This window comes from Phalaenopsis equestris, unplaced genomic scaffold (assembly GCF_001263595.1).
Source record: "Phalaenopsis equestris unplaced genomic scaffold, ASM126359v1 Scaffold000511, whole genome shotgun sequence".
NCBI classification, from domain to species: Eukaryota; Viridiplantae; Streptophyta; class Magnoliopsida; order Asparagales; family Orchidaceae; genus Phalaenopsis; species Phalaenopsis equestris.
This window is the reverse complement of record NW_018164951.1, coordinates 1,821,303-1,843,773: the sequence shown is the minus strand read 5'-3', so window position 1 is coordinate 1,843,773 and position 22,471 is coordinate 1,821,303. Positions and strand designations below refer to the sequence as shown.

The 22,471-nt window shown below is 33.0% G+C and overlaps 4 protein-coding genes across 5 annotated transcripts in view; all 4 read right to left on the bottom strand.

Moving 5' to 3' along the window:
* LOC110028333 (AP2/ERF and B3 domain-containing transcription factor At1g51120-like) overlaps window positions 1–3,093 on the bottom strand; it is a 5,036-nt gene extending 1,943 nt beyond the window's left edge. Inside the window, exon 1 of the mRNA XM_020730149.1 lies at window positions 3,012–3,093. The gene's annotated coding sequence lies outside the window, so the exon portion shown is untranslated. The remainder of the gene's footprint in view (window positions 1–3,011) is intronic.
* Window positions 3,094–9,192: 6,099 nt separating this feature from the next.
* Window positions 9,193–10,727, bottom strand: LOC110028451 (AP2/ERF and B3 domain-containing transcription factor At1g51120-like). Of its 2 annotated transcripts, none has more exons than XM_020730304.1 (2): window positions 10,530–10,727; window positions 9,193–10,391 (listed from the first exon to the last, which is right to left on the bottom strand). In XM_020730304.1, the coding sequence occupies exon 2, from the start codon at window positions 10,361–10,363 to the stop codon at window positions 9,560–9,562; it is 804 nt and encodes a 267-aa protein (XP_020585963.1). In that variant the 5' UTR covers window positions 10,364–10,391; window positions 10,530–10,727; the 3' UTR covers window positions 9,193–9,559. The 2 variants fall into 2 exon arrangements, with proteins under 2 accessions (XP_020585963.1, XP_020585964.1); XM_020730305.1 differs by having other exon boundaries at window positions 9,193–10,349; window positions 10,530–10,723.
* A 2,366-nt stretch (window positions 10,728–13,093) lies between these two features.
* On the bottom strand, window positions 13,094–13,897 carry LOC110028412 (AP2/ERF and B3 domain-containing transcription factor At1g51120-like). The gene has a single exon (XM_020730244.1). It carries the CDS (start codon window positions 13,895–13,897, stop codon window positions 13,094–13,096), a length of 804 nt encoding a protein of 267 aa, XP_020585903.1.
* Window positions 13,898–21,468: 7,571 nt separating this feature from the next.
* On the bottom strand, window positions 21,469–22,272 carry LOC110028410 (AP2/ERF and B3 domain-containing transcription factor At1g51120-like). The gene has a single exon (XM_020730243.1). It carries the CDS (start codon window positions 22,270–22,272, stop codon window positions 21,469–21,471), a length of 804 nt encoding a protein of 267 aa, XP_020585902.1.
* Between the last annotated feature and the right edge of the window lie 199 nt (window positions 22,273–22,471).

Genomic DNA, 22,471 nt, shown 5'->3' with positions numbered 1-22,471 from the left:
TATATATATATATATATATATTTGTAAGAGCGTGTTCATTTACATGTCCGATACGAACCAAATGCCGTAAAGCACTCGTGACTCACGTATGTATATGGGTCATATTAATAGTATCAATAATAATGTTCCAGGTATTGATCCAACAGGGAATGAGATGATTCCCAAAAGAAAATTTTCTAGTTTACAATCGTCGATCCTAGCCTAAATGTTAAAGTTTCAATAATTGCTAAAATGACTAATCCTAAGTTATCGAGTTCAAAATATTATATGCTAGCAATAGTTGAGAGCAAATAATATTCAAATGATTATAAGATTCTCTCCTGAAAAGGATCAGTTGGACAAAAAAGTGTGAAAAATGATTTAATCAAGCAAGTGACACACAAGAGCAACCCTCTTCCCTACCACTTTCCGGTAGTCTAAGAATGTTTGGCTAAGAAACTTGATTTTGTTCCTTTTCTAGCCCTAAAAATTAATTCCCATCATAAAATCTGCACTAACCTAGAGGCAATATCCTATGCCCCAGAGTTAATGTGATTAAACGTATCGTTCCACTAAATTCACTTGGTCATAATAAAAGTACATAAATTTTTGAAGGTTAAATATCGCCAATTAAGATTATGCACAAAATCACAAAAAAAAAATTCACACACGTGAATCCCACATTCCCAATTCAAAAAAAAAAATGAGAATTAATCAGCACTCATGCTTGTACACATATACATGAACATTTTGTTTGGAAGAAGAAATCAAACACGCAAGTGTTTAACATTTTAAATGAACTCAAACTTCACAAAGAAATCCAAAGTACTTACTTATCTCCTTTCCTTCTCACTTGTTATGCAGATGATACAATCACAGAGTTTCCCTAACACTCATAAAACTCACCTATATACAATTAATTGCAACTTGAAAATCTTCTTCAGTCCTCTCCTTCGAAGCTCCACACTTTAGATTGTAGGAAAAGACTCTTCCTCCTTAAGATTTAGGGGTTTTATTTTTCTTCCTAGCGAGAAGAGACACGTCCAAACTGGAAAATTGCTTACATGTGTCAACTAGTGCCTAACGTAAGGTCGGGACGCCTAGGCGTTAGACACCAGTTTCTGATAAAGTGCATCAGATGTCGAGACCCCTAAGGCAGCTCCTAGGCACCCAAGGGTAGCACCTATGTGACCAATCTCTAGCGCCGAAGTGCCAGCTTAGCAGTGCCTAATTTTCAATCGCTTTGTCTTGTGCAGATATTCTGGGAGGTATTCAACTTCTAGATGCCACGTCTTTGGCGCATAGATGTCGTTAGTGGGGTTCCTACTTTCCAAGCGCTCATATTACATTTTTTTTTGGGTTGTTTCAGGTGCCTAGGCCCCCAATCCTAAAGCCTAGGTGCTGGTATGTCACTTAGCTTTATTTGAGATTTCCAAGCTCCAATATTTTTCCTTGTCGGAGACTTGAAAGACAACACAAAAATCTTCCAATAAGTGTAACATAAGCATATAAATAGATGAATAGACCACCTTGAAGTTCATCAGGTTTAAGTTGTGCTCAGTTCTATAATTCAATTAATTGATGAGAGAGGGGATAAGCAAGTCTCGAGCTTGTAGTGTTTGAAGGGAAATAATTGTGGTTTATCTTTCAATTAACCTTCAAGTATCTTTATATTAAACTTAGCTCACTACAAGACTCTCAAGTCCTTAGAGGTGTATGTGTAATTTTAGAAAAGGTCACATTAAGAACATTTAATTAAGAAAATTGTGAAAAGTGTTTTGGAGTGTTCTTTGTGACCAAGGGCATCCAAGGAAAATAAATTAAGCTTTAAATAAAAAGTATATTTTTGGGCTATTTTCTCCATAAAATAATATTAAAAATTGGATCAGATTAAATCAAAAGGAAACATATTAAGCTTCTGTAAAAATTTGAAACTCATTTGAATTGTATTTAATATCAAAGTGTATTTTTCAAGATAAATGAGTTGTTTCCAACGGCATTTCAGGAGCACATACCGTCGCTCATGAACAATAGATTAGTTAACGATTTTTTTATTATAACTAACACATTTCACTGTTGTTTATAAACACAAAATAGCAGGCCTCATATGCCGTCAGTTACTTACAAACCCGACATTTGGCGGGGCATTAACCGACAAGTTGTTTTAGTAACTAATGATCAATGTTGTTGGTATTAATATTAATAACATACGGAGTTGAAGCCGTCGAAAAGATTCTTTTACACTGCCAAAATTCGCTACTCCCCCGAACTTTAACTCATCCCCAATTCCTCTCATTCTTTCCCTCTCCCTCGTGCCCTAACCCTCCCCTCACCTCTCCCAGTGACTCCAGTGCCTCGACAACTCTAACGACTCACCTGCTCCAACGCTCAAATATATGGTTTGATGCTCTTACAGGACATTACACCAAGCCGGATTTGATACTAATTGTTGTGTAAGACAATGTGGTAAATAAAATCACACAATACGCAAATAATTAAATACGGTGTGATTTGTGTGGTTCAGCTCAAATCCACCTATGTCTATGTGGAGAGAAGAAAAAAAAGATGCTGAAATAGGGTAATGCAACAAATATAGGACTATTTAAAGATTCTTATTTCATTTTTTTTATCTATAGCTTTTATCTAGATTTAAAATAGATTTATTTATATTTTAGATCTACTTTAATTTTAAAAGTTCGATAACTTTTCTTTGATCTACAATAAATTTAAAGTTCATTAATTTTGTTAATATTCATTTTTTAATATTTTTAATTATAAACAAAGAAATTAGTTAAATTTACTATATTATTTGAATTATTTTTCTTCTTAGATCTATACAAAGCCTATGTTAATAAATTTATTTAAACAAAAAAAAATTTTCACGTATGTTTTTTTTAATATATAAAAAATGTTGGAATTTTCAGACATACCAACCGCAATATATCAATTCACATATCTAGTAATAATTTGTGCATACCAACCGAAATATTTTATCATTTGGGTTTTGACGGAGGAATGAAGGGAATAATAATTTGTGCATGGCAATCCAAAAGGTGGGAGATAAAGAGGAAAAGCCAGCCAACTTCGGTGAGAAAGAAGCTCAGATTAAAATGGCTACTGGTATGTATTACCACTTCAATGTGATGTGTGGCAGTGAGTTAGTTCCGGAGAATGAGTATTTCTAGCTTACCGTTTTGAATTCATTCCCTTCATAGGGGTTCTTTTGCAAAAAGATGCTAGTTTTTTATAAAAGCGAAATGACCGGTTCAAAGGAGTGCTTTGAATAGATTTGGTTTGGTTAGCAATGCATGCATGGAATGTTATCGTGGAATTTTATAAATCGAATGATTCATAATTTAATGGCAATAATTAAAGGTCCTTTTTTAATTAAAAAAGTAGAAAAAAGCGGCCATACTTAGATAATTAAAATAATTAAAATGAATCACCACTCATTGGAGCTGGGATAGATGAAAAATCAGAGAAAACAGAAAGAATGAAGCAGAAATGACCGGGAAGGAGTTGAAGGGAATGTATTGAAAATCTTCACATGGTCAGTCGTCTCCTGGGTTTACATTTGCCGTACAATGGAGCATCTGCAGCACAAAGCCTTACTTGGGAGACCACTACAGTATCAATGGATGTATCCATTTGAGAGCTACATATTGGTTACCAAACATGAAGCTAAAAAAATAAATTCAACTTTATATATAATATATTCAATTTTTGGAAAAGTAGTATTTTAATTTTGAATATACGAGACCGAACCAATCTCGTATATGCAATAGTTTGAAAAAACGAGAGCAACACCGCAAGTGATGTACATATTCCGAGGAATAAACATTTACTTGATAATGAGACTTGATTAGATAAACTAAGAAATTTATGACATATGTTTTGATCTGTGAAATTTTGTATGTGTTGCCCGTTAAATTTTAAGACGTGGTTTTGATTAATTTAATATTCTTATAAATTTGATTTTTATAAAAAAAAAAGTATTTTAATTTTGAAAATACGAGACAAAACTGATCCATATAGACAATAGTTTAAATGATCGAGCACTGCACTACAAGTGACATATCTATCTCGAGGAATAGATGCATCGCTTATTCGTGAGGCTCAATTAAATAAACTATACAATTTAAGTCATCTGTTTGGTCTGCGAACCATTTATATAAGCCGACAAGTTCCCTTACCTAATGTGGAAGATTAGATAGGATTTATATTACCTAGGTTCTTAAAGCTCCCTATAAAGGCAAGTCACTATAGTCAATTACAACTTAAATGACTGAAATCACTTAAGAAAACTCTCGATTTAGATCAAAAAATGTTGTCTCCATGAACTTCAACCAAGAATTTCAAAGGATAGGACTTTTTAAAGTTTAGACCAAGAAGTGTCAAATGTGAATGACTCAAATTTGGAACATTTATTATGGAATCAGAAGAAAAAAAAACTAGGGGTTGTCACAGACCCTGAGGAGAACCTCAATGACTTCCCAAGCTATCCTATGGTTTTGCTTCAGTTTCGAGAAATAGGATTGTTGAATGTTTCATTCTACCAATTATTAATAGTTAGGGCTTAGATTTGTGTGAGATGATCGCACAAATAGTCTGAAAGATAGGAAGATTTATGTCGTAACTAACAACAACCTCAAAATCTTAAAAAAATTTAGGGCTTAAATTGCACGACATTATCATACAAATGCCTAAAGATGAAGTGATGATTTATATTGCACTAGGCGAGCAACCTCGAAGTCTTATGGTTTGTTGTTGAAAACTTGGATCATCAAAATTTTAAATTTAAGATCAAACTTGAATGAAATTAAACTCAATTAAACTTTAAATTCTTAAACATTAACTCTCTTCCAACCCAACTAAAAATATTCAAAATCTAATCTCTTAAAATGTTCATTGGTTCTAAAACTTCAAATAAAATAAAAAACTAAAACCCATTGAACAAAATATATTAAAATACTTAAATAATAACTAAAATCAAATTAAATTTTTTTATTGTTTTGAACACAAGCTTCCTAACGTCGTTTTCAAATTGCTTTCATGGTTACTTTTGGCAAGTTATAATATTCCCTCATGGGTTTCCTCCAAAATAAAAAAATTAAAAAAAAAACTCATTTCCTACCTTAACAGTTGGCAAAAACTCGTCACATATACTGTGAGTGGGCAAGAACTCATCACCTACCCCAAGAAGGGGCCAAAATCATCACTTATACCAAGAGTAGGCAAAAGCTCATCACCAACCTCAGGAGTGGACAAAGAAGTCATCAACTACCCTAGAAGTGAACAAAAACTCATCACCTATTCTAGGAGTGAGCAAAAACTCAACTCTTGCCCTTAGGGTGTGAAAACTCATCAGCTACCACAAAAGTGGGCAAAACTCTATCGACGATGGATCCAAGGAGTGAGAGAACTCAAATCTTTATGTTCACCTCTTTGGTTGAATTTTAGTTTCTATGATTTCCATTCTAATGTGTTCTAATAAATAAAACTTTAAAAAATTTTGAGTATATAGGACATGAAACTTAATTGCATCATCCATAGAAATTTTTTCAATAAAAACATGAATGGTAATAGCGTCATCTTTAGTATTTTTCATAAATTTTATATGTCTTTAAGATTTTGTTCTTCTCTACACCATCCTTACATTTCTTTGGTTGCTTTTCTAAGTCAGTTGTAAGTTTCTCTTCGACTTCCTTTCCTAAAATCCTAATCAAACTCTTTAGGTAACATTGTCTTGATCCCCGACATGAGTCTTTAATAGATCCTATTGGTGGGAAACACTAAAGCTCACAAATCATGACATTTAATTTAAAATTTCAATTGCAATTTCAATTCATAAATTTAAAATTCAAACTCTTTGTGGTGATACTATTATTTGTGGGCCTAGTTGATCACCTCGAGATATGTCAATATATGTGTTGTACTTCAAAAACTCAGTCACATGTATCAGGGTTCATTTGCTAATCTCAATTTTTGGTTAACTCTTCTACTTGGCTTACCCCCAATCTCATTTGAACCTTGAACCCTTTCATAATATCACTATATGGCTAAGCTGAACCCACGAAAGCTAGAACTTGAACCCTGCTTAAGCTAAAATTTGATCCAACCCAGACTTTAATTTAAAATTAAAATCTAATTGAAAAATATCTAAAATTAAACAAACTAAAATACAAATAAAAAATGACTATCTTTAATTAAATCATAAAACTGAATTAAAAAAATAACATAATCCAAATGCACCTCAAAATTATTATTTTCTCCACAGATCATCATAAATATTTAAATTTTATTCTGCATAAAACATAAAGATCATTATCATATACAAAAATTATACAAATAAGTTTGATGACAATTTCCGACATAATTATTAAGTAAAACTATTTTTCTTAGTTTTCGTTCATGAAAATTAAACCAATGTAAATTTTTTGCATCAAAATATTATTTTTTAAAACAAATCGTGAGAGTTCTTCTAAATCATTGAAACATTTGAAATGAGCCTCTTCATGCCCAAATTGGACTTTATTTGAGGACCTATCAATACTACATTAATTTGGATGATATTTTTTATAAAAAAATAATCATAATGATTCACTTAAAATATACTAAAAGTAAAAAACAAAACTTCAGCTAAAGTAAATTTGAAATAAAATACTAAATCTAAACGATTAATAATTCATTAAAAATTGTCATAAAAATTTTCAATTTTCTCTCCGAGAGTGAAGCCCACACTTTGACCTAAATTTTCATAAAATGGCTTCCACTTTCACTTGAATCAGCACTACAATTGCGTTCCCCTAACTTTGCTTTACTAATTGAACCAAGGTCAAATTTTAATTATAACCAACTCATAACTACCTATAAAAGCCCAAAAATTGCAATTCCCCCTAATTTTAACTTGTTAGCCAAAATTCATTTAATTTCCCCTCTTTTATCATGGTTTAATTAGCCCTCTATGTATGGGCCGAACCATCACCCTTCATTTCAAAATTTTGTTCATATTTCCCTAACTTATGATTCATAACCACTACCTCAGACCTGTTCCCCCTTAATCTCTTGGATGAAACTCTCCGCTCATTTGAATACTCTCATTCTCTGCTCTCTGCTAGCCAAAATTCTTCTTCATCTTCCCTCTCTCTTGGTGAAAGCAAAGAATCTTTAAATATTCTCAAAATTGCTCTCTTGAAATGATCAAAGTACGTTCCCATCTCCTTTTCTCATTTGAATTTTACAATTATCTTAATGAAATGGTGTAATTCTTATTTTATCATAATCAAGACCTATGTCCCTTTCCCTCCTCCTCCTCCTCCCATCTGTGGCTAAGATCTAACCCTAGCCTTCTCCTTCCCTCTTCCTTTTCCCCCATGGTTAAAAACCACCACAATTTTTTTCTATTTCCCTTCTTCTTCGCATGGCCTAAACCACCACATTTCTCACTTTTTCTCTGCTTCTTCTCATGTCCAAAAACCACCACTTTTTTTTTCTTTATCTTTATTCTACTTATGGTTGATTTCTTAATTTCTTTCCCTTTTCTGTCCATTCATTTCTCCTTGGTCGAGCATCACACCATCATACCTTCCATCTTCTTCTTCATCTCTTGAAAAAAAAAATCACTTTTATTTGGGAAATCTTTTCAAAGTAAAGGATGGTACACTTTCTCTCTATTGTACTTTAAATTTAATGTTTATTTTTCATATGTATGTCACTTAATTCTATATAATGTATATGTGTCATATATCATGGCTCTTAATTATGAAAAATGACTCACTTCTAATTTTCATGCATTTTGGGAGGCCTCATCTATGGGGCTTGTGGGATGGATAGACTACCATTAGAAGAAGAAAATTCTGATTAAGAGGATCAAAATGAGGAAGAAAATCAGCAAGGAGAGGAAGAAGTGGAGAGGCTTTAGAATTGAGGGAGGGGTCTTAGATCTTGTATCAAGAGAGAGGGAGAGATCTAGAGAGACGTGGTGATTCCTCATTGTAATGAGCCCGTAATTCTTCTTTTATCTTAGTGAATTTGGTAGTGATTCACATCGTGGATGTAGGTCTATGGACTGAACCACGTAATCTTCTTGTGTTTACGTTCTTGTTGCATTTTGTTTCTTCTCTACAGTTTTCTTTCTGTTTTTTCCCTCCCTTGTTTCACTTGTTGCTGTCTCCATTTCTTTCTGCATCCAAGCACCGCAGCAGAGAAATTGGATGTGTCATTTGCAGCAGGTACTCAACTGCTACAGGGTTGGCTACAGTAAGCAGGGAGTTCTTGGAACAGTAGGTGTTGAACAGCAGTCCAGCCCCTCTGTTTTGGCCCCAGAGTGTTCACATCCTGCAGAAAGAAAGAAGGCGAACTGCAGCCCTGGAGAAGGAAGGAGTTCGACAGATTTTCGGCTGCCAAGAAACAGAAGCTTTGTATTAGTTCGGCAGGTCTTCGGCTGCCAACAAAAGAAGCTCGGTATTCCATTCCTTTGGCTAACATAGGGAGGTGTTCTTGAAATTTCTTGAAGGCGTTTGCGGAACAAGATTTACAATAATTTGCAATCCTATTTTTGCTGGAAATATTTGGGTAATTTTATTAAAGATCTTTCCCATCTAACTCAGTCCATAGGTGTTCTTTTCAAACATTTTAGGTGTTTGACGGGGTGAGTCTTCAACAATATGTTATGTTCATGTGATGTTAAAACCCCTGCTTTATAATTCAAAATCTAAGTTGTATGTAGGTTATGTTTAAGTGATGTCGAAATCCATGTTTTATTTCTTTGATATGTAGTCCTTGTTTAGATCTATATTGTATTTATGTATATTTTAGATCTACTTCACTTTTAACATAATCTAATTTAATTGCTATCTACTTCTCTTTTAACTACAATATTTTTGAAGTTTATTAGTTTTATTAAGATTTATATTTTTTTTTTATTTTAAATTATTTGCAAATAAATTAGATAAATTTAATTTGAATTAATAGTTTTCTTAGATATATACAAATTCTATGTTAGTAAATTTAGTGAAATTAAAATTGAATGTATGTATATGTTTACTATTCTGTTATATAAAAATAAAGTGGAATTTGCCAACATTCTTGCGGAAACATATTGAATTATTTCGGAGTGTTTGGTTTGATAGAAGATACATGCAAAATTTATACTTTTGTGCTTGATTTGAGGAAAATTAAAAGTAAAGCATCATCATCACAACGATGGGCGGCAATAGTATTAAACATTTTGTTCATTCTCTTATAAACACGACTATATGAGGCATACACTAAGAGAGAAATCTAAGCCAAAACACTTCACAATAACACGAAATAATTTGCAGCATAAATAAATGCTTATGAGTAATGTTCGAAAAGAAAACATCCCATATTTGCGCTCTGCACGCTTATTCAAAAATCTTATTACCGAATGCTAATTGCATTTTAAAATTATATTTTCAGCTTTACCCAACTAAATAAAACCATTGTCTAAACATAAGATTTTAGAAGGCGATTCCAATTTTTTTGAAGAGGAATGAGTCACGGCTAGATACTTGATAGGCTGCACGTATAGCATTCAATCTTCAACATGAATGCAACCTCAGCGTCGCCGCGGTTTTTTGGGGTTGGCATCCCGGATGATGTCAACCATATCGAAATTTTTTGGAGGAAAGTTTCTCCAATCCATGCATCTATAGAAGACGACAGTGTCTTTAGTACGGAGCTCCATCTCGTTCGCAAACTTACTCCAACCCATATTGAATATGTAACTCTGAGTACTATTGTTGTAACAGTACTGAAACTCCCATGGCCGATTCACTCTGTCTCTAAACACAAGCGGTAGTCCGCCTGTGGACTTAAATGGTGGATAGTACGAACGAGCTTGATGAGGTAAAACCAGTATGTTCTGACCCTCGATGCCATTCAAAATCAGCTTTTTATGAAACATTTCCTCAAAAACGAATCCTGGGATAGCGTCCAAGCAAGTAGGCATTGCTAAATAGCCTATGTATTGATATTGACGCTGCTGACTCCAAACAGTATCAATGAGCTTGCGTTCGTAAGAGCCATCCCTAATCATATCCATAATGGCTTCGTTGGAGTAGGAGCTCTGAAAATAGGATTCATGAATAGTGACATTCGTTAACAAGAAGTTACGGTAGAAATCACCGCCTTTGAGTTTCGTGCCCGCGCTATCGTAAGCTCGTGCCGCGGCTACTTCGGATTTGAACGTTCCGAGCAATACAAGACTGCCATTAAAGTTGATTTGAGCACTCCAAAGACCGTTTTGCTGGGGAACTATACCTTCGTACCATGTTGGCGGTGTAAATTGTAGTAGCCCTGCTGGCGTCGATGTAATCCTAGACGACGGGCCCTCGTCAGATGGTTGCCTAGTGGGATTCATCAGAAAAAATTCATTTTTCCAAGGAAAACTACAAAAAGAGCATCCATTTTCTTGATTTTTAATTTCTATAAAGTATCTTTCTTAGCCAATTAGAAAAAAAAAAAAAAACTATTTTTATGCATATTTTCAGGCAGCGAAGTGAGTTGGAATGTTTGCAGGGACTTACATTGTTGAGGTTCAGGCTTTGGATTGAAGCTGGGGTTTTGACGGATGCATTGCAATCCAAAATGTGGGAGATGGAGGAGAGAAGCCAGCAAAAGTTTGGGCTTGAAATGTGAATAACTATCTTTGGGGAAATATCGGTGGGAAAGAAACAGATTAAGATGGCTGTATTACTGCTTCAATGCGGTACGTGGCAGTGCGGCAGTGGGTTGGTTACGGAGAATGAGTATTTTCTTACCGTTTTGATCAGTTCATACTCTTAGGGGTTCTTTTGCAAAAAGATGATTTGTTTTTATAAAAATCAACTGATTAATGATTTAATTGAAGTAAACAGCACTTTTAATAAATCAATCTCCCTCTCTCTCTCGCTACATATATTTAATTTAAGATTTGTTGAGCAGACTAGCAGTTTTATACACTGGCATTTTGGATTTTCCTAATTTTTGTTAATAGTGTTTTTTTTTTTTTTTAATTAAACTATTAATAAATTTACTCATTTTAAAAATCGCACCAGCAAAAAATTAAAAAAAAAAAAGAAAAAAAAATAAAAATGTAAATCAAAATTTAATGTATAAGGCACAGAAAATTAGGATGTTGATTGTAGTTTATAGAGTATTTTTCTACTAAATTGCTGTGTAGTTTAGTCGTAGTCATTTTGAGTTTGAGTCCATAAATAACATGTGGAACAATTTTGATGGGCTCACTAAGCCAAGTTTGCCTTAAATTAACTCATTAGATAGTAATTAAACTTGCCAAAGAAATATTGATATATAGGTAAGGTATAACAAAATTTGAAGTGATTAACCTATATATCTTAGAACTCGTATATAAAACAAATATAATCAAATTTGGATGATTTATGATAATGAGAGGTTTATAGATTTTTGAATGTCTATTAGTGTATACTACTACCATGTTAAGTTCTTTGGTAATAAAATGCACGAGCCACATACCCAAAGGTGATAATCCAAAAAATTGATGAACTATATATATTCAGTTTGAATGGAATATTGATTATTTGGTAGTTGAAAACAAACTTGATGATGATCACTCTACATGTAAACGTTAGATATGATATGGAATTAAAATGAATCATTCGATGTGTTGTTTGTTTTTAGAGTGTCATAAAAAAAAAATAGGCTTTTTAAATTGCCATCAGTGCAATGGGATAGATCATTCTATGATTAAATCTTTTTTTTTTTTTTTGAATCAAAACAACCAAAAAGGAACCAAAAAGGATTGCATAGTTGAAATCCCTATAACGAAGCTAGTCATTCTCAAAAAATTCATATAAAACCTAGCAGATAGATGTAACTCTTATGCATTACATGCTAAGAAATACTCATTATATTTGAGATAAAAGCTTTGAAAAGGCATCTTATAATATGAAATAATAGTTGATGCACCGTCTTATACTTACCGCTCAAATTCCATACAAAACCCTTACTATTAGTACTATTAATTAATATTGATGTTTAATATTCAAAATAGTGTCTTGATGCCCTTTTTGCATAATATAATGAGAAATGTCAAGAGAATGTCATTTACTATGCTAGTCAATAGCTTATTCCGTTTGAGTTGCCCCATCTTATTACAAAAAATATATTGATAACACCTAGAAATTTTGAAACCATATGTTATTGAATAAAACCATTCATATTTTAAGTGTTAACTCATTAAAAAACTTTATGACTTGTCCTATGTATTCATGATGCCTCACAAGGTGGGAGACTCCACAATGAGCTTAAGTGTGGTGAACCAACACATGATAACTTGAGAGTTATACGCTGGCGATTTTTTTTCTATAAAAACAATTAATCCAAATTATTGTTCTAAAAGTTAAGATAAGCATTGTTAGAGAGTTCATTTGTCCTAAAATATGTAAAATGTTCTAGTCTTTTAATCATTTAGAGTTTTGCAAATTTTGTGCTGTGAATGAACTGGATGTTTGAAAAGTAAGCATGATATGTTGTAGATGATATGTAAATATACATATATTCCTCAAAAATAAAATAGTTAATTGTTATTTTTTAATTAATTTATTTAATATTTTAACTAAAATAATTTAGATATATTAATAGTTAAATTGTTTAGTTTGCTGTTGTGTAATTCATACTTTAAAAAAGTGTATGTAATTACTGATTAATTTATGCATTTTTTTTATATATGAAATTTTATTAGAAGAAACCCCTTGTAAAATTCAATTAGTGATGCGAGTTTTTTAATTATTTATAAAAAATTTATTAATATGGAAATAAACTTTAAATATAAAATAGGAGGATTATTAAATTAACTAATTATAGTATTTTAATATAAAAACTCAACTATCATGAATAAATTGTTACATAAGTGCCATTGGATTTATTAAAAGAGAAATATTACAGTGTAATTGAAGTACTTTAGTGCTTGGTCTGCAATGAAATACATACATAAATTCATATATTTAGTTTAATTTAAAAAATAAATAAAATTACTTCAAAAATTTTAAGCAATAACTACTGCCGATAATATTAATTATTTGTTGCATTCTGCCACAAACACAACCCTTATCGAACTTCTGAAACAAAATTACTGTGAAACTCTTGACGTGCTTTCCTCCACATCAATGTCCATAACATCGCATCTGAATCTAACGCCACGAACGGCATCAATCACATCAGCAGACAATGGAGGAAAATTTCTCGACTCCTTGCATCGATAGTAAACGACGACATCATTAACATCAAGCTCCATCCCAACCAAAAAACTATCCCAACCCCCGGCAAATACGAAGCTCTGAATACTAGCCGAATACCAGTACTGAAACTCCCAAAGACGCTGCATCCTATCAAAAAAATGTAGTAATACGGGGTCCGTGGACATCAAAGGCGGAAAGTGCTGCATGGCGTGCTGCTCCGGCAAAGTCAGTATTCCGGGTCTCTCAACATCAGCTGAAGTCAACTGTAAACGAAACATTTCCTTAACAATGACTCCATTGAATGAATCGGAGGCATCAGGCAATGCTATTGAGCCACTGTCGTTAAATTTAGGGTAAAACGTGCGAACGAATTCGACGAACTTGGGTTCGTAGGAGCCGTCCCGAATCATATCCAGAATGACTTCGCGGCTGAAGTGGCTCTGAAAATGGGGTTCGTAAATGGTAAGCTCTGTTAGCAGGAAGTTACGGTTGAAGTAACGGCCGTAGAATTTTAAGGACGCGCTGTCGTGAGCTCGGGCGGCGGCTACTTCAGTGTTTAAGGTTCCGAGATATATGCGTTGGTGATCCACGAAGATTTGAGCGCCCCAACGGTAGTCATGCTGGGGGATTACGCCTTCGTACTTTGATACTGCGGGTGTGCGAACGCTTGGCGGCTCTGGTGGCGGTGGAATCATGAGCTGGTTTTGGTTGGAGTTTGGGAGTTGTGGGAGAAATCAGATATTTCTGCATGCGGTGTCCGATTCTGATCGTAGATCAAGGTATGGTTAATATTATTTCAGTTTTTTTTTTTAAAAAAAAGTAGGTGGGGTCTACCAAAATACATCCTGACCATAAATCACCTCAGGATCGGACACCGCACGCACGATGCGTGCGGGGGCCGATCATCCGTATGGAATAATTTTTTGAGATAAAGAGAAAGAGGCAAGCAACGATGAGGCGACGAAGTAGAAGAAATTTTTAAGGGGAAGTGTCCTTCAGATTCGCGGTTGTTACAATTTTTTGCTTGTTGATTAACGCTTATCTTTATGGATTGAATTTTGAATATATATATATATATATATATATATATATGTATTCCTACTAAAATTTTCTTCTTTGGATATTATTTTGTGCGTTATATTACTCTCTTTGAGCTAAATCAAACTGATAATGCTAAATATTTAATATTTTGTTTTTCTGCCGATATTATTTGTGAACTTGTGGTCATTTTTAGAAGATATTCATGTTGAGGTATACAGAATAATTACAATTTTTCTTCCAGGTATTTTATCTATATCTCTTATTTTTTTCATGCAAAGCTTGCCAAGGCTCCCATCATACAGATTAAATTTTAAAAATAAATAAATAAATAACCGTTGACATAGACATATATACCACCCAATTCCTATGTATTTACATATATACACATAAATTTTACCTTTCAAATTCTCGCAGTAGTGTAAAAATTAAAGTTGAGACTTTAGATTTGTAAACATATGGACTTTGAGTGGTATGTGTGTGAACCTTTCATAAATAATAATAATAATAATAATAATTTAGCCAGTGTGTCACACATGAAATCAATTGCTAGTAATTTTAGATTATAATAACAATATTTAATTTAATTCTTATGTTTAATTTAGCGATTGTGTCGACTGCTGACTCCGTCGGCCGCTATCATTCACTTGTTATTTCAAATATAGTACATTACATCTCCACAATTTTCATCTTACTTTCCATCACTTTTTTAGGTGACTAATTAGCACCCCACCTATTGTCGTTCGTAAGTGTGTTCATATTTTATATTGAATTCTGTTTTCTTCAAATTCAAATAAAGAAATATAAAATTTAAATTTATTTTATATTGACCTAAACTCCCCCAAGTTATTCCGAATGTTATACATTAGTTCTCTATTGTGTTCACTTTAAACTTGCATTACTTTTTCTGCCAACCAAATAACCCTTAAATAATTTTGCTTGTATCATTTGCCATCATTTTTAGCAATTTTTCATATACACGCCAAAATTTGATAGTCTAAGTCTCATTTACCAACCCGTTTAATATATGATAAATCAACTCCGACCCATTAACCAATGAATCACACCTACGAGTCAGCATGATCTAATCCATTTAGGTGTATGTTTGTACAAGCATAGAAAGGGCTGAAGAATTGACATCAACAAGTCATCAATTTCCCTCTTTTCCATATGGCCCTAGAATTCGGCGATGGCTCCCGAATTAAGATAGAAGCATAAACTTGTGCCCAATTTGATTTGGGCACAATGCAAAACAAATTCGACCTCAAGAAATTCAACAGCCTCATCGTCACGTGTCATTATTATAACATTCTTTTCACTCTTATAACCATTATATGACATCATATATCAATAGAGTTAAGACGAAAGGAAAGGGATCATGAGACGCCACAATGAATGGGTATACTACGGGAAACAATACAAGTCTAGTCTAATTCTTTGAGCTTCTATTGTTCACTCTTTCTTTCTCTATTCTAATGCTGATTGCCCTTATTTTGATGTTGCGTCTACAACACAAAATTCATCTATATCCAAGTATAATGAACTATAATATGTCTTGCCGATAAATAAAAATAAAAAAAAAAAATTAAAAAAATCAACTAATAAAACCTGCAAAAAATTATTTTATACATGTCTAATAAGTTAGATAAATAAAAGAAATAAGCAATATTCGTTTTGAGTAATTCATGCCAAAATTTTATTGTTATATTCGAATTTCTCAAACATTATAAAAAAAAATTATATTTTCTTAAAAATTATAATCATTTTCAATTTCTCATTTTAAAAGTTTGAATATAATACTAACTAAATAAGATTTTCAAGTCTAGATAAAAAGTTTTAAAATATTTCTAGAGTCTACGAATTTATAATTTTTAAAATCATATATGTTAACATCGCATTCTTTAATGATAGAATTATATATATCAGATTTCTGATACTTAAAAATGTTACCATATTAATTTTATCATTTATGCTTAATGTTTATGGTAAAATATTATTATGAGAATTATCATAAAATATCCCCGTTAATTAAGCATATTTTCGATGTTATATTTTCCCATATGTTCTTTAATCCTCTCTTCTCAAAAACCTATTTGTACTATCCAACATGATATAGAGAATCCACCATCATTACTAAGCATCAGATTGAGTCAATACATCTGCAAAATATGCAAGTTTTTCCCACAAAGATAGCCTTTGCCACCCAAAAACAATATCATCATCATCTTCACTGTAATCTTGCCTGTCACTCATTTGGATCATTAATATTTAGGAAAAGAAAACCTCATCGGTGCTTAAATCAACAGAGATGACACGCCGAAGATTTAAAAGTGAAATTCTTGCGGCTTTGATAAGCTTCCAGTGAGCAACAAGAAGGTCACGTGCATATGCGTACAACTACCTTCAATTATCTTGTTGACGATGAACACACATACAACAAAGAAAATAACAACATCTTCTGAGGAGATGAAAATTGGCTACCAATCGATCAGAAAAATAAGAAAATAATAACACTGCAATGACGATGAATGTGTGTTCACGTCAACACAATAGTTGAATTGTTGCCTAGTGCAAGCTTCTCAATGTAGTAAGAATTGCACCACAGAGAATTTGATGTGTCGCCTCTATTGATTCACTCACTGATGTGCAGAATCTTTTGACGCCCTTCTTGTTCAAGTTAATGAAAATGGTAGCATTTACTATTTTAGTTAATAGCTTATTAAATTTCAGTTGACCTATCTAATTATAAAAAAAAAATTAATAAAAAAGATATTTGTTGTTTAGATATTTGAACATCATATGTTATTACATAAAATCCAACATATTTCTAATTTTAACTTAAAACAAAACTTTGTGAGTTGTCATATGCATTTATAATGCTTAATGAGATGATTATTCCTTAGCAAACTATTAAAGGATTGCATTTGGATAACTTTCCTGCAACATAGATTATCTATGTAGATTCTCCACTCAGTAATGTTTTACCCAATGAAAAGATTTTTCTATGTGTGGATAACAAAAAAATGATAACTTGAAAGTTAAATTGTGACAGAGCTTTCCCTAACTATTGATGTAAATTAGCATTCCATATTCAATGCAAGCTCAAAGGATCTAAAGGGCAAGAGAAACTAGTATTATGGTTTGTTGCATAAATAATGAATTCCAAAGCATTTCGGGTTGGATTAAAGATGTACCTTCAAGTAGTAATGTAACTTTACAATTGATGATTCGTTTGTGCGTCATGAATCTCCATAAACTCCCTTTGATATCTTATTCAACTTGATGATTCCTAGACCTAACTCCTTACTAAACATAGGCTACAGAGGGACGACCATGGTGGATTTCCAATGAGGAGGTTGGGTTGGGTCAATTCATGAGTGGAATGAGACAATTCCTATGAGTGTGGTAAACGCCTTAACTGGTTTAAGCTTGACTTTTTCTCCACTATGCTAAGTGTTGTGAAATCCGCTCCGCCGAACACCTACGATTCAAGATTTTTCCAAACAACTCCTATGGATTGAGTTAGATGATAAAGAGCTGAATTACACAATTGCAAAATAAAATATCGAATCTCTTCTTGAAATTTGAACACCCCAATCAACACCAAATTTCTGTTATTGCTTCCTCACGCAATTGCTTGTGGTTCTTGCTTCCATACGCCAATGCTTGTTGTCTGGGTCACAGATCTTCCTTTCTCAATCGTTGTTCTTATCCTTATGGCAGACAAATGCTTGCGGTCTGGAGTAGACTTTAAAAGTTCCTTCTCAAACCTTCTTTAAAGGTTGCGATTAGGAATACCAAAGATTTGTTGCAGTGTCTTATCCTCTTATCTGTCTAGAAATCCAACTGCAAGATTATACAGGAATCTTTCTTCTTCCATAGATTCTTCTCTATGCTTTGCAAGATGTGCAAACCCCTTCGTTGTTCACTTCCTTAAGCCTGCGGATCTTGGATACCAAGGGTGACAGGGACAGCAACAAGTAATAAACAAGAAAATAAAACAGGAAAGGAAAAAAGATGCAACAAGAACACAATAACGCAAACACAAGAAGATTTACGTGGTTCGGTTAGCGGTCCTTTGACCTACATCCACGGAGGGAATCACTACCAAAATTCACTAGCACAAAGGAAGAATTACAAGCTCATTACATCGAGGAATCACAAAGTCTCTACAAGACCTCTCTCTCTACAAGACCTCTCCCTCATTTCTAAAGCCTCTCCAAGATCTTCCTCTCCTTGCCGAATTCTCCTCCTCCTCTCCAATCCTTGAGCAGAATTTTCTTTTCTCCTTGTGATCATACCATCCCTCAAGACCCCTCACCCTCATCTATTTATAGATATAGATGAGGTCTTCCATGAGGCATGAAAAATTACAATTGTGTCATTTATGTCATAATTAAGAGTCATGAATAAACAACACTAAGTATAGGATCATCAAGATATGGGCTTGATTTTCATCTTTGCTCTTAATGATCTGACTATGATTTCCTTTATTTCGATTAGTTGTGTTAAGGACAAACTCGATTTAACTTTAAACCAAAGAAGGCCTTGATTTTTCTTTGATTATTGTTTAATTCGGACTTGGTCACTAAGAAAGTCTTATAAAAGTTTAATAAGGGAGCTCCTTTACTAATTAAAACTAAATTTTATAGGCTAAGGATGTAAAAGTGTATCAAAAATAGTAAAGATGAGGTCAACAATCTGTATGGCATTTGGGTTAATGGCTCCTTAAAGCACCACTTAGCCAAACTGAGTTGATCAAAGGTTCAAAAGCTTCATATTGGTTCAAATTAAATTCCTAATAATCAATAGGCATATTTAAATCAATAGGAGCCAAACTGTTAGAGAAATGAGATAGTTGAGTTTTGTTAACATTATAAGTTAATAGAGGTTCACCTGGTCAACTATAGTTAATCAAGGTTTCTAAGAAAAAGAAAAAGCCTCAAAGAAGGAACCATAGTCACTAAGAAAGGGCTAAGGACAGTAGATTTGGTCTATGGTTGACAATATCCAAAAATTTTATAGGATTTCTAAGAGTTAACTTGAACTAAAATCATGTTTAAATTGCATTTGGGTCCTTTTAATTCCAATTATAGTCGTGTTATTAGACGACTAGCTACAAAGTATGATCTAGATTTTACTCTGAGCTCATTTGAAACCAAAAGGAGTGATGTGGAGGTCACTATAAAAAGATCTTTATACTATGAGTTAATGCAAGAGATGTTATTTAGGTCTCCTTTATCAAAATTGAGATAAATAAATGGACCTCCAATAAATATGGTGGACTAACAAACTAAACCACGTGCAATAGTTATGATTAAAACAACCAAATAAGTCCAACATATGCAATGGTTATGATTGAAACAACCAAATAAGTCCAACATAACTTAGTAGCGTCACATAAAAATTTAATTTAGAGTAAATTTTTTGTTGATGGTTTATTTAATTTTTGTCAAAATTTAACTTCAAAACTTGATTCAATTAAAAATCATTTTTGAATTTTAAAAACCAAGTGGATTTTCATAAATTCGAAGCTGCTAGTGCAAGAGTCAAAAAGACAAACTAAGATTACCCAAAGGCAAGCGACAGCCTGATGATTTCCTATCGATATGAGGCCTTATTGATTTGTTTTGTTCTTGATAACCTTACTATGGCCTGCATAACACTGGTCATTGAGTTTATCAATGGCTAAAACCAAGGAATAAACCTTAGTTGTTTTAACTTGAGTTTGGTTTAGCCAAAATTCAATCATTAACAAAAGTCATCTAAGAAACAGTAAACGATCTTATACTATAATCAAATCTTATAATATAATGACAAGGTTCGTAGGAAGATTTTGTCCACCTTAACACGATAAGCGCAGAAGAAAATTAAGGGAAAAATGAAAAAAAAAATCACATAGAAATTCAAAAAATCTATATAAAAAAATTAATTTAAAATTTATTGATAAATACTCTAATAACTAAAAAAAGAGTAAAGTATGAGAAAACTAAAGTTCCTAAATTTATTAGGTAAAATTAGAGAAATTAGAGATATAACGAAATCCAAATAATGAAATTTAAACCTATAAATTAATTGAAATTAACCCCAACTTCTGTTAATTTTCACAAGGGGCTCGGGATAAAACTTAAAATAACTGCATAATTAAAAAGTTTACATAAATTAATTTAAGAAAAATGATTAAGGAAAATTTAAGCAATCTATTAACCCATCCCAAAATTTTTTCATGGGATGTTGGGTTAGACATTCAGCAAATCCAGATTATTTTAAAAGTTAAACAAGTTTAGGATACTAAATTAATTAACTATACTATATTAATTAAGTCTAGGTATAAGAAATCCACCAAAATTTTGAAATGGTCTCAAACTAAAACTGTATAAAATCTACTAAGAACTTGAGCAAAATAAAAATTTATTAATCCTAAATAAAAATTAATAAATTAACTATTATTAATAAATAAATAATAAATTAGAAGAAAATCTAAATACTTTCAAAAAGTTCTAAAAATTTCATTGAAGCGCCAAGGGGTCATCCCAAAAGCCTCTAGTAAATTTAATACTTATAGAATTAATTTAAACTTTCAATTAATTTAGAATTAAAAATATTCCAAAATTTACAAAAATAAAAATAAATAAATAAATAAACATGAAAAAAACGTACTGAATCTCATAATCTTATTGGAATAATTCAAGGCTCTCACAAGCATTGACATAAATTTCAATTAGTGATGCTAATTTTTTAATGGTTTATTAAAAAATTGTTAATATGCAAATAAACTTGAAACAAAAGATGGAAGGATTGTTTAATTAACTAATTTTAGAGTTTCGATATCAAAATTCAACTATCATGAACATATAATAAATTGTACAAAAGTGCCATTTGATTTATTAAAAGAGAAATATTACAGTGTAATTGAAATACTACATTGTTTAGTTTGCCATGAAATACATACATAAATTTATATATTTATATTAGTATTAATCATTTTATGCATTCTGCCACAAACATAACCCTGTGAGGACATAAAATTAAAAAAAAAAATGCAAAATAAATAAATATTTATGAAAAATGTTCAAACCAAAAGATAAAATAATCCATCCAATAACTTCGTCTCTGCCGAATAATTCAATTTTATGAAAATTATTTTAGCCAATAAAAAAATGTCTGCATCTTGCATGCAGCATGGAAAGCAATAATGATATTTAACTTCTGTGACGAAATTACTGTGTCAAACTCTTGACGTGCTCTCCTCCACATGAATGTCCTCCTGAACATCGCATCTGCTTGTAACACCACGAACAGCATCAATCACATCAGTAGACAATGGAGGAAAATTTCTCCACTCCTTACATCGGTAGAAAACCACGACATCATTAACTTCAAGCTGCATATCAATCAAAAAACTATCCCAACCCCCGGCCAACACATAGCTCCCAGCACTACCCGAATAACAGTACTGAAACACCCAAAGTCGCTGCCACCTATCATAAAATTGGAGAAATTCATGCTGTGTCTCGGACGTCAACGGCGGAAAGTACTGCACGGCCTGCTCTGCAGGTAAAGTCAATATTCCGGGTCTCTCAACATCACTCGAAGTCAGCACTACGCGAAACATTTCTTTAACAAAGACTCCATTGAAGGAATCGGAGGCATCAGGCAATGCTACGGAGCCAGAGTCGTCAAACTCAGGGTAAAACATGCGGACGAATTCGATGAACTTGGGTTCGTAGGAGCCGTTCCGAATCATGTCCAGAATGACTTCGCGGCTGAAGTGGTCCTGAAAATGGCGTTCGTGAATCGTAAGCTTTGTTAATAAAAAGTTACGGTTGAAGTTTTCGCCGTAGAATTTTAAGGAGGCGCTGTCGTGAGCTCGGGCGGCGGCTATTTCGGTGCTGAAGGTTCCGACAGATATACATTGGTGATCGAAGAAGATTTGAGCGCCCCACCGGTAGTCGCGCTGGGGGATTACGCCTTCGTACTTTGATACTGCGGGTGTGCGTACGCTTGGCGGCTCTGGTGGCGGTGGAATCATGGGCTGATTTTGGTTGGAGTTTGGTGGTTGCGGGAGAAATGAGATGAACTTGAATGGGGGAGATAAAGAGGAAGAGGCCAGCAACGATGTGGAGACGAACTTGAAGAAATTTTTAAGGAGAAGTGTCCTTCTGATTCGCGGTTGTTACAATTTTTTAGCTTGTTGATTAACACTTATCTTTTAGGATTGAATTTTAATA